The sequence below is a fragment of the Drosophila biarmipes genome, chromosome 2R (assembly GCF_025231255.1).
Source record: "Drosophila biarmipes strain raj3 chromosome 2R, RU_DBia_V1.1, whole genome shotgun sequence".
NCBI classification, from domain to species: Eukaryota; Metazoa; Arthropoda; class Insecta; order Diptera; family Drosophilidae; genus Drosophila; species Drosophila biarmipes.
In genome coordinates, this window is record NC_066615.1 from 12951367 (window position 1) to 12964620 (window position 13254).

At 44.6% G+C, this 13254-nt stretch overlaps 5 protein-coding genes across 7 annotated transcripts in view; 3 read left to right on the forward strand and 2 right to left on the reverse strand.

The window, feature by feature from the left end:
- The window catches only part of LOC108030343 (transcription factor MafG), a 78262-nt gene that overhangs the window by 39630 nt on the left and 25378 nt on the right, over window positions 1–13254 (forward strand). The gene's annotated exons all lie outside the window — the stretch shown is intronic.
- On the forward strand, window positions 123–3166 carry LOC108030339 (dymeclin). Its single transcript, XM_017103202.2, has 5 exons — window positions 123–352; window positions 423–1602; window positions 1662–2159; window positions 2230–2352; window positions 2416–3166. The coding sequence occupies exons 1-5, from the start codon at window positions 210–212 to the stop codon at window positions 2563–2565; spliced, it is 2094 nt and encodes a 697-aa protein (XP_016958691.1). The 5' UTR covers window positions 123–209; the 3' UTR covers window positions 2566–3166.
- Window positions 7111–7784, reverse strand: LOC108029999 (kunitz-type serine protease inhibitor nigrescinin-2). The gene has a single exon (XM_017102514.3). It carries the CDS (start codon window positions 7729–7731, stop codon window positions 7384–7386), a length of 348 nt encoding a protein of 115 aa, XP_016958003.1. The 5' UTR covers window positions 7732–7784; the 3' UTR covers window positions 7111–7383.
- On the forward strand, window positions 8490–11059 carry LOC108030259 (DDB1- and CUL4-associated factor 11). 2 transcript variants are annotated; one of them, XM_050887460.1, is made up of 8 exons: window positions 8490–8775; window positions 8843–9107; window positions 9168–9314; window positions 9366–9908; window positions 9971–10126; window positions 10431–10537; window positions 10595–10758; window positions 10815–11059. In XM_050887460.1, exons 1-7 carry the CDS (start codon window positions 8590–8592, stop codon window positions 10733–10735), a joined length of 1545 nt encoding a protein of 514 aa, XP_050743417.1. In that variant the 5' UTR covers window positions 8490–8589; the 3' UTR covers window positions 10736–10758; window positions 10815–11059. The 2 variants fall into 2 exon arrangements, with proteins under 2 accessions (XP_050743417.1, XP_016958569.1); XM_017103080.3 differs by having other exon boundaries at window positions 10595–11059.
- LOC108030258 (PIN2/TERF1-interacting telomerase inhibitor 1) lies at window positions 10895–13160 on the reverse strand. 2 transcript variants are annotated; one of them, XM_017103079.3, is made up of 3 exons: window positions 12983–13160; window positions 11436–12919; window positions 11137–11293 (listed from the first exon to the last, which is right to left on the reverse strand). In XM_017103079.3, the coding sequence occupies exons 1-3, from the start codon at window positions 13053–13055 to the stop codon at window positions 11270–11272; spliced, it is 1581 nt and encodes a 526-aa protein (XP_016958568.1). In that variant the 5' UTR covers window positions 13056–13160; the 3' UTR covers window positions 11137–11269. The 2 variants fall into 2 exon arrangements, with proteins under 2 accessions (XP_016958567.1, XP_016958568.1); XM_017103078.3 differs by having other exon boundaries at window positions 10895–12919.

Consider the following 13254-nt stretch of genomic DNA (forward strand, 5'->3'; position numbering starts at 1 on the left):
TCAACGTCTTCGACTCCTGGCAGAAGTGTTTTGAATTTCGCGCCATCGGTCCAACCAAAACTGAGTGGCAGCTCTGGCGCAGATGTCAGATTTACCAGTCCCCGCGCGACGGTCACACTGGCACTCACCCCCTCACCCCGCCCAATGATCAAGTGACGTGCCACCAATATAACCATTGGCCGGCCAACAGCAATCTCTCGGACTGCGGAATGGGCATCAACGTCAGCAGGACGGCCGACCTGGGGTCCAACTCCTGGCTCCAGCGCTTCGTGGGCCGCCAGCACATCGCCCACGATGACGAGGCCTTCTGGAACGGACTGCTCAACTACAACATAGTGCTTCCGGAGAGCAGGTGAGCGGTGGAGGAGTGGTGCGGCAACGTCAGCAGGGCTAATCGCGGGAATGGGCTTGGGTTCTTTCAGCCAGGACCAGCTAAACCTGGACAGCCGACTGGAGGCGCTGTGCCAGTCGTTCATCGGCAACAACCTAAAGACGGGCAACTTCGGCTCCCTGGTGACCGTGTTCCTGGAGAAGACCAGCGAGCTGCTGTCGCTGTCCGACCAGGAGAGCAACATGCACGTGTGGCAGACCTTCAACGCGCTCTTTATCATCCGCAGCCTGGTCAAGTACATCAATGAGACGGGCTCTGAGTTCCAGCTGCTGCAGCACTTTGAGGCGATGCCCAGCGCAGAGCTGTTACAGGCGGCCTTGGACCAGCAGCAGCAGACGCCGGCGGAAAGCGCCACCATTGCCATGGAGGCCACCGAACAGATGGCAGCGGTGCCGGTAATTGTGGACGGATCCAAATTCGAGACCTTCATCGATGCTCTGGTCAATCTGATCGTCGTGATCCCTGTTAAGGAGTTCACTTACCACCTGCACCTGGAGGCCGTGAACATGCTTATCACCCTGCTGTCGGTGCACCTTTTTGCCCAGCAGCCCACGGACAAGTCGATCGTTTTCCGCACGGTCTTCAAGTGCCAGCACGCCAACGTGCTAATGTCGGCACTGCTACACTTTGTGGCGCGAATGGTGGAGGTGCCGCACACTATGTTCGGTTCCAGCTCAGCCGGATCCTTTGTCTTTGGCATCGCCGAGTCGCTGCTCTCCATCTTCACGTTCCGCAAGCAACCAGACGTACTAAAACAGGGCCAAACAGCCGGCCGCGGCGAGCTTTCGGAGCGATTTCGCACGCACTATCCGCTTGCCAACCAGAGTCTTCTGCTGATCCTGGTGCTGACGAACCATTGCACAGCGCAGGACAACGCGTACCGGACTAGCCTGTTTGGCTGCGCTGACTCCAAGGATTCGCCCAAACAGGGCGCTGTCTCCTTCCAAATTGACTTCTCGGCGGTGTATGAGACATTGTGCCTCATCGTCACCATCGACCAGGCCACGTTGCTGCTCTATCTTCTGCTTCATCGCAACGAGCGCTTCTACCGGTTCGTCATGCAGCAACAGGATCTTGAGCAGCTGGTGATACCCATCCTCCAGACACTGTACAATGCTCCCGATAGCAACTCACACCACATCTACATGTCGCTGATCGTTCTGCTTATCTTGAGCGAGGACGAAGGCTTTAACAAGAACGTGCACACCATCGTAAGTTCATTGTATCCACTTTAAGTTGACCTAACTAACCCATTTTTTCTTTCTGTCAGATGTTAAAGAACATCACATGGTACACGGAGCGCACCATATCGGAGATATCGCTGGGCGGCATCCTCATCCTGATCGTCATCCGCACCATACAGTACAACATGCTGAAGATGCGCGACAAGTACTTGCACACCAATTGCCTGGCGGCGCTGGCCAACATGTCCGGCCACTTCCGCGCCCTGCACCCGTACGTGGCACAGCGGCTGGTCTCGCTGTTCGAAACGCTGGCCCGGAAGCACACGCGCCTGGATGCGCAACTCAAGGAGCCGGCCGATAGCGCAGTATTTGTCAACGTGGCGACGACACCGGAGGACATGCTGCAGGATCTGAGCGTGCTGGAGGAGGTGTTGCGCATGGTGTTGGAAATTTTGAACTCCTGCCTCACAAACCAGCTGGTCTACTGTCCCAACTTGGTGTATACGCTTCTGTACAAGCGCAGCGTCTTCGAGGGCTTCCGCAGTCATCACGCCTTCCAGGATGTCATCCAGAACATCGACATGGTGAGTTTGGAGGATTATTGAAACATGCTTATGAGCTAACTCACAACCTCATGTTTTTGCTGTTTGCCAGGTTGTTGGTTTCTTTTCCTCGCGTCTGCAGCGTGTGCAGGAGCAGCGAGGTGAGCTTGGCGTCAACGAGGTGCTCGAGGTTATTTCCAAAGGAGCTAGTCAGTGGTCTAGCGACCGGTTGAGAGTAAGTTTTCAACTCTCTCAAATAGTCAATATGTTTGCTTATCTCTTCGATTTTTTTTTGCAGAAATTCCCGGATCTTAAGTTTAAGTACGTCGAGGAGGACGCTCCCGAGGAGTTCTTCATTCCATATGTGTGGATGCTAGTCTGCAAGTGCGGCTGCGTGCACTTCAGCTCCGAGAGCATCAAGAGCGTCACCACGGACATTGCCTGCTAATATTTACTACTCGCTCCCTTCCTCACACGCACACACCCGGCTCCGCTTTGGTTTCCACCATGTTTCAGCGCTTCTGCATTTGTGTTCTGTGCAGGAATACCCGATCTTTAAGCCATATGCCACGCACCTCCTCCTCTGATTCAAGCCAAAATGTCGAAATGTTATATCAAAATGGAAAACAAAGCAAGCAAGTGCTGCGCTAATTAAGAGGCATACGCATCTCGAACGTTGACGATAATTGAAATTTAGCAAACCAGAGAACTAACGATAATACTTAGATCTAGTTACGCTAATACTATTGAGTATGTTAACAAGCAATCCAGTCGGAAATTGTACAAGTTATAACATAGCATAATCCTTGAACATGATCATATTTTGCTACGCCAACAACAGAGAGCATATTTAAAGGAAAGTTAAGCTCCGTACACCTATAGATTGCTCTAATCAACGGAAAGAAGCAAATCCAATAAATCGTATATATACATATTAAAGAATCGGAATATATATGCGAAAGTATATTTACATTTTAGTCTATGATAATTATATATTATTGTATTTAGCAATTGAAAAAGTCGATAAATTATATATTAACTAAAGTTCATCCGTTTGCGGTTTCATCTGGTCTGTCGAATTGAATTTTTCCATTGGATAAGATAAGTGTTGAACATCCCAATTGTGTCACAACTTAGTGTTATCTGTGGAAAGCTTACAATTTTTATTAAGCGACTTGGTTTTTATCAAAGCAAGATAATGATAGAGTGTGCTATGGAATTTGTCATCGGGACATTGCTTTGACTTGTCAATTTTTTCTTCATTTAAACTAATCTCAAACAAAAAGTCGTGACGATGGCAGTTTCTACATACAAAATATCTAACATCAAATCTTCTTCCGAAATATAATATTCGCATTTTAATAAATTTTTTTACAAAGCGTTTACTTCTGAATCTTATATTTATACCCTTGCAGAGGGTATAATGATTTCAGTCAGAAGTTTGAAACGCAGTGAAGAAAACGTATATATTCTTGATCAGCGTCACTAGGCGAGTCGATCTAGCCATGTCCGTCTGTTTGTCCGTTTCTACACAAACTAGTCTCTCAGTTTTGAAGGGGCTGAAACCGGTCGTTACCGGATCGGACAACTATATCTTATAGCTCCCAGAGGAACTATCGGGAAAAAAATTTAAAAAAAATTATATCTTCGGTGTTTTTGAACATATAACCTTCTAAGCTTGGAAATAACATTTTTTAATTAATTCTGAATTTCGAATTAAATTTTATCGAAATCGGACGACTATATCATGTAGCTGTCATAGGAACAATCGGGAAATTAGTGGTAAAATAATATGAAAAAATTATATCTTCGGTGTTTTTTAACATACAACCTTTTAGGCTTGGAAATAACATTTTTAAATTATCTCTGAATTTCGAATTAAATTTGGTCAAAATCGGGCGACTATATCATATAGCTGTCATAGGAACCATCGGGAAATTGGTGGGAAAATAATATGAAAAACACTGCAAGAGTATACAAACTTCGGATTGCCGAAGTTAACTTTCTTTCTTGTTTTTTAATAATATTAGGACAAAAGTTAGTTATTCAAGTAAAGGTTAAAATCACAATATTTGAATACCTCCCTCAAACTTTTTTAAGCTATATAAGGGGTATCCAATAGTCAAGCCACTCGACCCCAACATCCTCTCCGGTTTTTCCCGTTGACAAGTAAAAACGGAGGCGCCTTAATTGCGTTTCTGTCATTACGTATACGCCACGTAAACAAGGCGAGACTTGAGATGCCTGCTTTTCGTTTATCATTTGCATTTCCATTACGCGTGGTAGCTTCGTTGTTTGCGCTTTTATGCATATTTGCACTATCAGCTGCACCAACAATGCTGGGCTCGTCTTGTTCATTACTATTACCAGGTATTTTTCCCACCACCAGCTTCACCGGCTAAAGAGGCAGCGGGAAAAACAAAGAACCGACTTTTACTGGCTGCTTGCATTGGGGTTCATCGACTTGGGCGGTTGGCGGTTAAGGGGCCTGCTTTGGAGGATGGGTAGCTCCATCCTCTGAGGGTTTGTTGTTGGCACCTGTGGTCGCCCGACTCATAGTCAGCTCAGCGTACGTGTCTCAAATAAATACAAGCCTAAGTTCGGTAAGCAAACAATTGCGATAAAAAATTGCACTTGTTTTATTGCCGCTGAAAAGGCGGAAAATTTGTTATTGTGAGTTTTTCATGGCGTGCTGCATTTTAATTATTTTTAGCCCACAACAAACGGCGAAAATTTTTCAAATTTCTTTAGCTTCTACTTTGCCATTATTTTTTCCATGCTCGCTGCCTTTGTTGCAATGGCTGTTGTTGTGGCTGCCGCCGTGGATATGCAGGTTAAAAAGGTTTATTGACTCCTCGCCAGCATTTTGTTAGCCATTTGTATCTGTGGTATTGTATTGTAATTGTATCTATTGGCCAATGGGCAAGAATATGCCAGAAGCTTAGCAGAGTTCGGAACCCGGCTGCGCGCATTGCGAAAAGAAAAGTTGCGCATGCGCAAACTTGATTGCGGCTCCAATGCCGCTGCCTCACGCCCCTCCGATGTTCAATAGAATTGTTGAGCAAATTGTTCATTGTGAATTGGTAAAATCAACATTATGAATTATAACATCGATTGGGATTGGGTGAGTCACAGTTATAAGACCCACGGTAAACACTCTTCGATTGGTGACTGATTTAATTTTAAATTGCAGATATGTATGTATGATAATATAATTATTAATAAATATATTTTATTTCCTAATAGAAATATTTTCTTTGGTATACAAAGGAGAAACCTTAAGGTCGATAGGGTTATAAAGCTAGTGCTCATAATTCTGAGTTACAATCGGTTGTCCATTATAAACTATAAGTTCAAATCCATATCCTTGCTTTATTAACAAGGAATCTTATAATATTTTACTATTCATGCACATTTTAAGGGCACTTTTTAAATGTTATGTTTAAAATTCATCTGTAAAAATGAAATCAACAAATATTGTAAACAAGAATTCATTTGTTTTCTCAGACTAAAACGATATAAGGCCCTGGAGGTAAAGCCTGAGCTGGAACTGACCACTGCCCAGAGTCTCTCTGCAGAAGGGTATCAAACTCATTAATGGAGCTGGAGCAGCAGCCGGTCCATTTGTCGCCGTTGGGGATGTTGCAACTCCCCGGCTGGGCCCGCATTTTCGCATTTTGTTTTGGCAAGCGGCTTCAGGTCGTTGATCCAACGATTTTGCTGTGCGCCAACGAGCCCATTTACTATTTATATTATTTATACGAACGGGTGCAGGCCCGCACAATGATATTCTTGGAAAATTGCCCAGTCCCAGATCGAGACCCTAGTCTAGTCCGAGCCCAAGTCGGGCCTTTGCCCTCGGCGGCGTTTCGCTTCGCCGACTCCGTCTTCGAATTCCAATTATGCATATTGGCTGATTCAGATATTGGGTAGTTTCTTTCTTGATTTCGTCTGGCTTATTGCCAATCGGCTTAGCATAAACATGAATTCGCACCTTTCAATTGTTTACATTTACTTGCTTTGACTTTGGCTCGGATTCGGACTCGGCATCGGTTTTTGGAAGCCGTTTCTCACCGGCTTGTTTGTCCATCTGTCCAAGTGCGAGTTACTCCGTACCCGTAGCACATCCGTGCGTATTTCTGCCGCTGACGTAGTGGTTTGCCTAGACCCAACTACGTGGTCCACTCATCCATCCGTATTCGACCTTTGCAGCTTGCGATCTTGTTTGCTATTGCTATTGGTATGTCTCCGAGATCGATCGATCGATTGATCACCGATCGATCGCATGAATGGGCCAGTTTTGCATTGAGACTCCGGGCTCCGCTTTGGACCATTTCCAAGTGAAATCTATGAAAGTTAAGCTGGTACTTGCCTCTGGCAATTGCGCCAAGCGATCTCTCGCACTTTTTGAGGCCGTTGAAAATTGTTTTCGCGACTTTTGGCTTGGGTAACCCAATCAGTAGTTCAAAACTGTGCTTATAAATATTCAGATAACCAGTTGTCTATCTTTAGCTCAGTTTTTTGACAGTTTGTTGGCTATCAACAAACATTTGAATCAGCTAGAATTATCTAGAAACTACGGTCCTAGCATTGGCTTGCATTTCGGGGCAGCATTCAGAATGACATTGGTTTTTTAATCAAAAAATTGAATTATGCAAATTTATATTTGGTTTCCTTCGTTCGTTAATTCATATTAAATTCGGTTAATCTTTTCATTGCAACTCTTATATTACGAACTCTTCTAGAACGTATGAAGACAATTTTTTAAAGATAATTATGATAATATAATATATTTTGTAGTCTAAAGCTCGATTCAGGAAAGCCAAAGGTTATACTGCCGAGTAGTTCTATATCTGTCATTTCTAAAAAGAATAATGGTTTATAAAAATACTATATTTTATAGATTAAAGCCTGGTTTAGGAAAGCCAGAAAGGTTATACTTCCGAGTGGTTTTATACCTATTTCACCTTTTCCTAAATAAGAGAACAAGCAATGGTTTTTCCATTTGTTTTTTATTCCATAAAAATATTTTATCACAATAACTTAAGCTCTAGTTGGATGCCGGGCGTTGAACACCCAAAAAGTACAAAATAAATGGATCAATGACAGAAACTACATAAATATTAGGTAGAAGAGACGGTTAATCGCATGGATTGTGATGTGCGTGAGTTTTAGAGTAGAGTATTCTGCCTTTCGAAGAATAGGCAGGCGCCTTTGGCAACACTTCCGCCGTAGAAGGCCGATCCCGGACTGGATCCGGATGTCCTTACATGCCTTCGCAGGTGGACATGCAGTCCTTGTAGCTGGCGAAGTTGTTCTCGTTGCCGTCGCAGCCGCCAAATTTGAACTCCACACACTTTTTCTGCTCCGGATCGTAGCGCCATCGGGGGATCAGAGCACGGCAGACTCCCTTGCGCGCCGGCATCAGGCAGAACTGCTCCGGATGGGTGTTGCGCCCGGTGTTGGCCACATCGTCCAGCGAGATGGCGTCGAAGAAGTCGCTCACGTCGTCGTACAGGTCCATGGGCTTCGCTTGGCTGCTTCGCGCCAGAACAAGGAGCACCACTGCCAGTACCGCACATCCCACTCCAAATGCTTTCAATTGTCCGCGCATTTTTGTTTTTCAATTTGTTACTTGTTTTTTCACTTGATCACCTGGCGATTGGCTTCACGCAACTGTTGGCGCTGCAGTCTAGCTTTTGGTTTTATACGGCAGATCGCAGTACGAGGAGGGTGAAGGGAAACGGCTAGATACTCCCATCTAAGAGCCGCATAAAGCAACTCAGCGAAGCTTTCAGCCTGACTTTGACGCTCTTAAGTCACTCTCCAATAGAGCTGCGTCGGACTGAAACTCAGCAATGCTAGGTGATTTAGAAAGGCGCCACACTCCCCGACAGATTTTAAAATTACCTGGGATACGAATGGTTCTATTGGTGTCCTCCGGACTTCAAATATTCATGTAAGAATGACTGAAACCACATTTTAAGATAAACCCTTAAAAATATACATATATAATTAAATGTATATGCTAATATTTTTATCTAGATAAAGGCGCACATATCTCCCGATATGTTTCTCAAACAATGGATAAATGGATACCTGAAAGGGGTTAAAACGCTTCTAACTTGTATAAACTCTCGTTGCGGCTCAGATGGCCGATATAGTTAATAGTTGTTTAAATGTAGTCGTTTTTCCTGTGAATCTGGTTAGTACAGGGCCTTACCTTACCCCTCAAAGTATAGAAAGCTTTGAAATACGCGTTACTTGGAATTAGATTTTTAAAAATGAAAATCGCTGTTCAACACTATTTTTACTGCACCAGCGTCTTATCGATAATCGGTGAACTTGTGAACTTTGGTGTGGCTGCAATTGGCTGTCTGGTGTTTTCCCCCGTTTCGCCTGCGGTCCTACTAACTTCAACAACTGTGAATTTAATAACAAAAGAGGGCAAATAGGGAAAACGCAAAAAGTTATGGGGAATCAGTTGGGAATCCAGATAAATAGCGATGATGAAGATGACTTCGACTCCTCGGACAACGAGCTGGGCTTTAATGTGATTAACTTTACTGTCAATGCCATGGACATGGAGCTGCGCACTGACTATTGCAACAACGACCTGCCAGTAATTAGAAGCAAGCCCGATCTTGTCAAATTTCAGGTAATCATGAAATACCCCATCCCCCGATAAGGGCAGAAAGTGATTCGTGACCTCATTGACCTTCCAGAACACTGATATGTACAAGGAGATCAAGGCCTCGAGTGGCCTGGTAAGCAATCTGGACAGTCGCTGGAATCTGGTGCACGCCCTCCAGCAGCGAGAAAATGGAATAGCCTCGCCCCACAGCGCATCTTTTTCTAACAACCAGCAGCGCTACATTTCCAATCTCTACATACCAAACAAGAAGGCCACGCGCCTGATGTCGCTGGACTCGAAAGTCTTTGTGACCAAGTTCAATCGCACGGGCAGCAAGCTACTGGTTGCCTGTCAAGGTCAGCAGTGGTTATCAGAAGCTTTGAGGGTCATTTAAACATGTCGCTTACCCTTTCCAGATGGCTTTGTGCGCATCTACGACGGCGCCAAAGGCACTTACCACCTGCTCAATCGCATCCGAGCCCGGGATGTCGAGTGGAGCATCATCGATGCGGACTTCAGCCCGAATGGCCAGCACTTTGTCTACAGCACCTGGTCCCGCTCATGTAGGTAGCCATTAATCACTGCTGATCTTTACTAAAATGTTTCTCCTTCAGTCTTCATCATGCCCGTGAATGGGGGTGAAGACGACTGCCAGTGGATCGATGTAAATGGGCTGCCCAACCATCGGTTGGCCATCTTCTCACTGCGCTACTCACCCACGGGCGACAAGATCATCGGCGGCAGCAACAATGCCACGGTCATCGTGACCGATATCCGCACACGCACCACGCAGATCCTGCGCACCCACCGCATGCCCGGGAACGATGTGAACTCGGTGTGCTTCCTGCATGACAAGGACCCAAATGTGATAATCGCTGGCTGCGATGATGGCCTTCTCAAAGTCTATGACCTGCGCACATCTTTCCGCTCACGCGAGCTCTCCAAAACGGTGGCCTCCTTCATCGGTCACTACGATGGCGTCACCTACATCGACTCGCGCAATGACGGCTACCATGTGCTGTCCAATTCCAAAGACCAAAGCATCAAAATCTGGGACATGAGGCAGCCCAGCAATATGCGTAATCGCAGCCGCTCCAGACAGCAGCAGATGGACCTCCACATGTGGGATTATCGCTGGAACCGGGTGCCGCGAGAGTGTAAGCGCTGTTATTTAAGATTCTGCGAAATTCGCCCAATTCTAACCGTACTCGCATTGCAGTTTATAATCCCCATAAGGCGTTGGATGGCGACACCAGCATTATGACTTATCGTGGTCACCGAGTTACCAAAACCCTGCTGCGAGCCAAGTTCTCGCCCATGGAGCAGACGGGACAGCGCTACATTTACACGGGCTGTGCCACAGGACGTATTATAAGTGAGTTTGACTATTTCCCCTTCGGTTTACATTTACAAGACCTTCAAAGGCTAAATTTAGTTGAAAGTAATGTCGGTTTTATTTTTAGAAATTTTCTATTGTGAAAACTTTGTTTGCATATGGAGAGCCACTTTTTTATGACTTCCCTTATTCAAAATTTTTTTTAATTCAAATTTTTATTGGCTTCTTACGTTTTTTTTTAATGAATTTCCGTTTAATCTTTAAAACAAAATATACGCTTTAACAGCTTTTTTATGTTATATTATAGATATAGCCATTAACCCAAAAACGTAATATTTTACAGTTTACGATGTACTTACCGGTAAGATTAAAGAGGCTATTGAAGGACATAGGAATGTGATAAGAGACCTGGACTGGCATCCAGATCGCTCCGAAATTGTGTCTGGTTCGGTAAGCTAGAAAATATTGTATTTTTCGACTGTATTTAATGTCTTATTTAATATGCAGTGGGATACTCATGTTCATCTGAACAACTTCAGCCGCAGCAACGCCAATCGTCCGATGAAGCGATCTAATAGCTCGGAACAGGACAAGAGACCCCTGCGGCGATCACGCCGCCTAGCGAACCGCAATGTGACACCAGACTAGTTTTAACGTTATGACATTAGCTAGTAAGACCTTTCTCTCATGATATTTCATTTCGTTACATTCATTCATAAATGCGTAGAAAGACGACGGAAAAGAATATTCACCACAGTCGGTCCCCCATATTGGTTCTATGAACAAGACTGAAGAATATGTCACAGCTTGAAATGTATAGTTCAGTTTAATTAAATATCTTGTTACACACTTAAATGTAAACCATTGAAGCTTAAAAACTACCTACTTAAGTTGTTTATGTACAAAACAATCATCATAAGAAGTATGTTGAATTATATTTCGTTTGCCCTAATTAAATTCCTTGAAATGCGACTCTTTTCTTCACCGCGCGAATAGTAGTGCGTTTCACCTTCCACGGATAACGTATGTTATGCTTGGGCTTCTTATCTTCCGGAAGGGATTTGTTGCTCCAAAGATCAAGGATGCGCTTTTCATCGTACTTAGATTCAGACACCTCCAGCTCGATGTTCTCGCTGATCCCATAGCCCACGATCTCGGTCAGTGTCGACTTTTTAAACGCACTTAGGTCGAACATTTGGAATTTGTCTGCACAAAATTGAGAAATTTTGTAAGTATTGAATGATTTAAGTTGTTCTTTGAGCTCATCCAGTGATAAGAGGTCATTAGGCAGATCTTCATTCGCTGACTGATCGCTTTTATCGCCGGAGGATTCATTGTCAGCACTTACGTTGTTCCCGTGCTTCCTTCCTTTGTGATGATTGACTACCGCCTCCACGGCGACAGCAAGCTCAGGAATCTGCAGTTCAGGTACGGGATCCTCAAAATTATTCGATTTCCTTTTCTTCTTTGATGGTTTTTCATTGGCATCAGATGCGGCAGGCGGTGCTTCCTTTTGTTCAATTAATTCGGTTTCAACTTTTTCCTCTTCCTTGGACTTCTTTATCTTTTTTGTAGAGCTTTCTTCTATTATTTCAATAGTGTTTTCTGTCTCAGTTTGGTTTGCATCTTCACCTTTTTTAGATTTCCTTTTCTTTTTACTACCCTTTTCATCTATATTTTCAGATTCAGTGTCCTTAGACAAGTCGCCCAAAATTACTTCAGAATCCACCGGCTCGGTCTTCTTGGACTTTTTCATCTTTTTTGGGACAGATTCTTCTACGTGTGTTATGGCTTCTGTCGAATCTTCTGCAGATTCTTGTTTTTCATTAGACTTCTTCTTTTTTGAGGCAGGCTCTTCAATTCCTTCTGTCGCATCCCCTGAATTTTCATCCCGTTTATCCTTCTTCTTTTTCTTTCGTTTTGAGGGATTCGATTCGTCGATATTTTGTAGTTGTGTTTCAACGCAGAGGGTCTCTGTTTGCTCAGTTTCATCTTCAGACGATCGCTTAGATTTCTTCTTTTTCTTTAGTTTAGGAGCGGTCTCCTTAATTTCTTCTGCAACTGGTGGCTCGACAGTCCTTTCCTTGTCCTTCTTTTTCTTCTTTTTTTTGCTGGGCTCTACGTCTGTCTCTGTTGGAATCTCCTCGAGCCTCTCATCGTGGCCATTTGCCTGAACCACAACATCGTCTTGAACCTTTGTTGAACTGTTCTCACCCCCTTTCTTTAGCCTGTTTTTCATAGCCTCCATTTTTTGCTTAAAATAATCGCTGACAGAAAGGCCCGTGCTTACGGTTTGCACGCCAGCGAAATTGGGATCTACAATCTTTTCCTCCTTGGGCTCTTCAACCACCACGGGCGCTGGAGCATCGATATCGTCGGTTGCCTTCTTGCCAAATATGTTGGCCAAATCCTTTTCGCTGTACTGGGACAGGTCCTTGCCGCGCGTGAACTTCTTGTAGTGAACTCGAGCCCTGCTTTGTTTCGACCTCTCCTCCAGCGACATCCCACTGATGTTCTCCTTCAGTTTCTTCTTCGACGGCTCCTCCGGTTCCTCGGCTTTGAAGCCAAATCCCATTGGTCGGGCTTCCTCTTCGGGTTCCGATTCCTTGCCATTGGCCTCATTTTCTTCGCCATTAAGTAATTTCAGTAGTCCATTGAATCCCTCCTCATGAGTGGTCCATTGGTCATCCCTCGCCTCGAAACCCAATCCCTCGGCGTCGTTCTTGAAGCGAATGCGGACGAAGTCCTTTTCGCCATCCTGCTTGGCGCCCAGGCCATTGCCCTTCGTCCAGCCCATCTTTTCCAGCATTTTGGTACCGAAGCGGTTCTCATCTGCCAGGAAATTACATATGTATTTTAAATTTTAAAAGTGGATTTGAACGGGTGTCATCTTACCCTCATAGAGCGCCTTGCCGCGCGGACACAAATTGTACCGCTTGCGGCGTCGTGGCTCCGCCAGCATAGCCATATTTATTTAAATTAAATTAAATTTTTTACGTTTTAAAACCAATTTTTATAATTCAGCTGTAATATAATTCGTAAAACGCGAACAACCGCAACACGTGCTATCATCGAAGATATCGAATCTAAGCACGACTTATCGATAACGATTGCTGATCAGCTGTTCCGCAGACATAGAAATGAGATGTCAGGCCAGATTTAATAGC

Excerpts from the sequence above, each read along its gene's own strand:
- LOC108030339 (XM_017103202.2), top strand. The coding sequence starts at position 210 with ATGGGCATCAACGTCAGCAGGACGGCCGACCTGGGGTCCAACTCCTGG. Across the intron at positions 353-422 it reads ATAGTGCTTCCGGAGAGCAG|CCAGGACCAGCTAAACCTGG; the intron begins GTGAGCGGTGGA and ends GGGTTCTTTCAG. Across the intron at positions 1,603-1,661 it reads ACAAGAACGTGCACACCATC|ATGTTAAAGAACATCACATG; the intron begins GTAAGTTCATTG and ends TCTTTCTGTCAG.
- LOC108029999 (XM_017102514.3), bottom strand. The coding sequence starts at position 7,731 with ATGCGCGGACAATTGAAAGCATTTGGAGTGGGATGTGCGGTACTGGCA.
- LOC108030259 (XM_017103080.3), top strand. The coding sequence starts at position 8,590 with ATGGGGAATCAGTTGGGAATCCAGATAAATAGCGATGATGAAGATGAC. Across the intron at positions 9,315-9,365 it reads CAGCACCTGGTCCCGCTCAT|TCTTCATCATGCCCGTGAAT; the intron begins GTAGGTAGCCAT and ends TTTCTCCTTCAG. Across the intron at positions 9,909-9,970 it reads GAACCGGGTGCCGCGAGAGT|TTTATAATCCCCATAAGGCG; the intron begins GTAAGCGCTGTT and ends CTCGCATTGCAG.
- LOC108030258 (XM_017103078.3), bottom strand. The coding sequence starts at position 13,055 with ATGGCTATGCTGGCGGAGCCACGACGCCGCAAGCGGTACAATTTGTGT. Across the intron at positions 12,920-12,982 it reads CGGCAAGGCGCTCTATGAGG|ATGAGAACCGCTTCGGTACC; the intron begins GTAAGATGACAC and ends ATTTCCTGGCAG.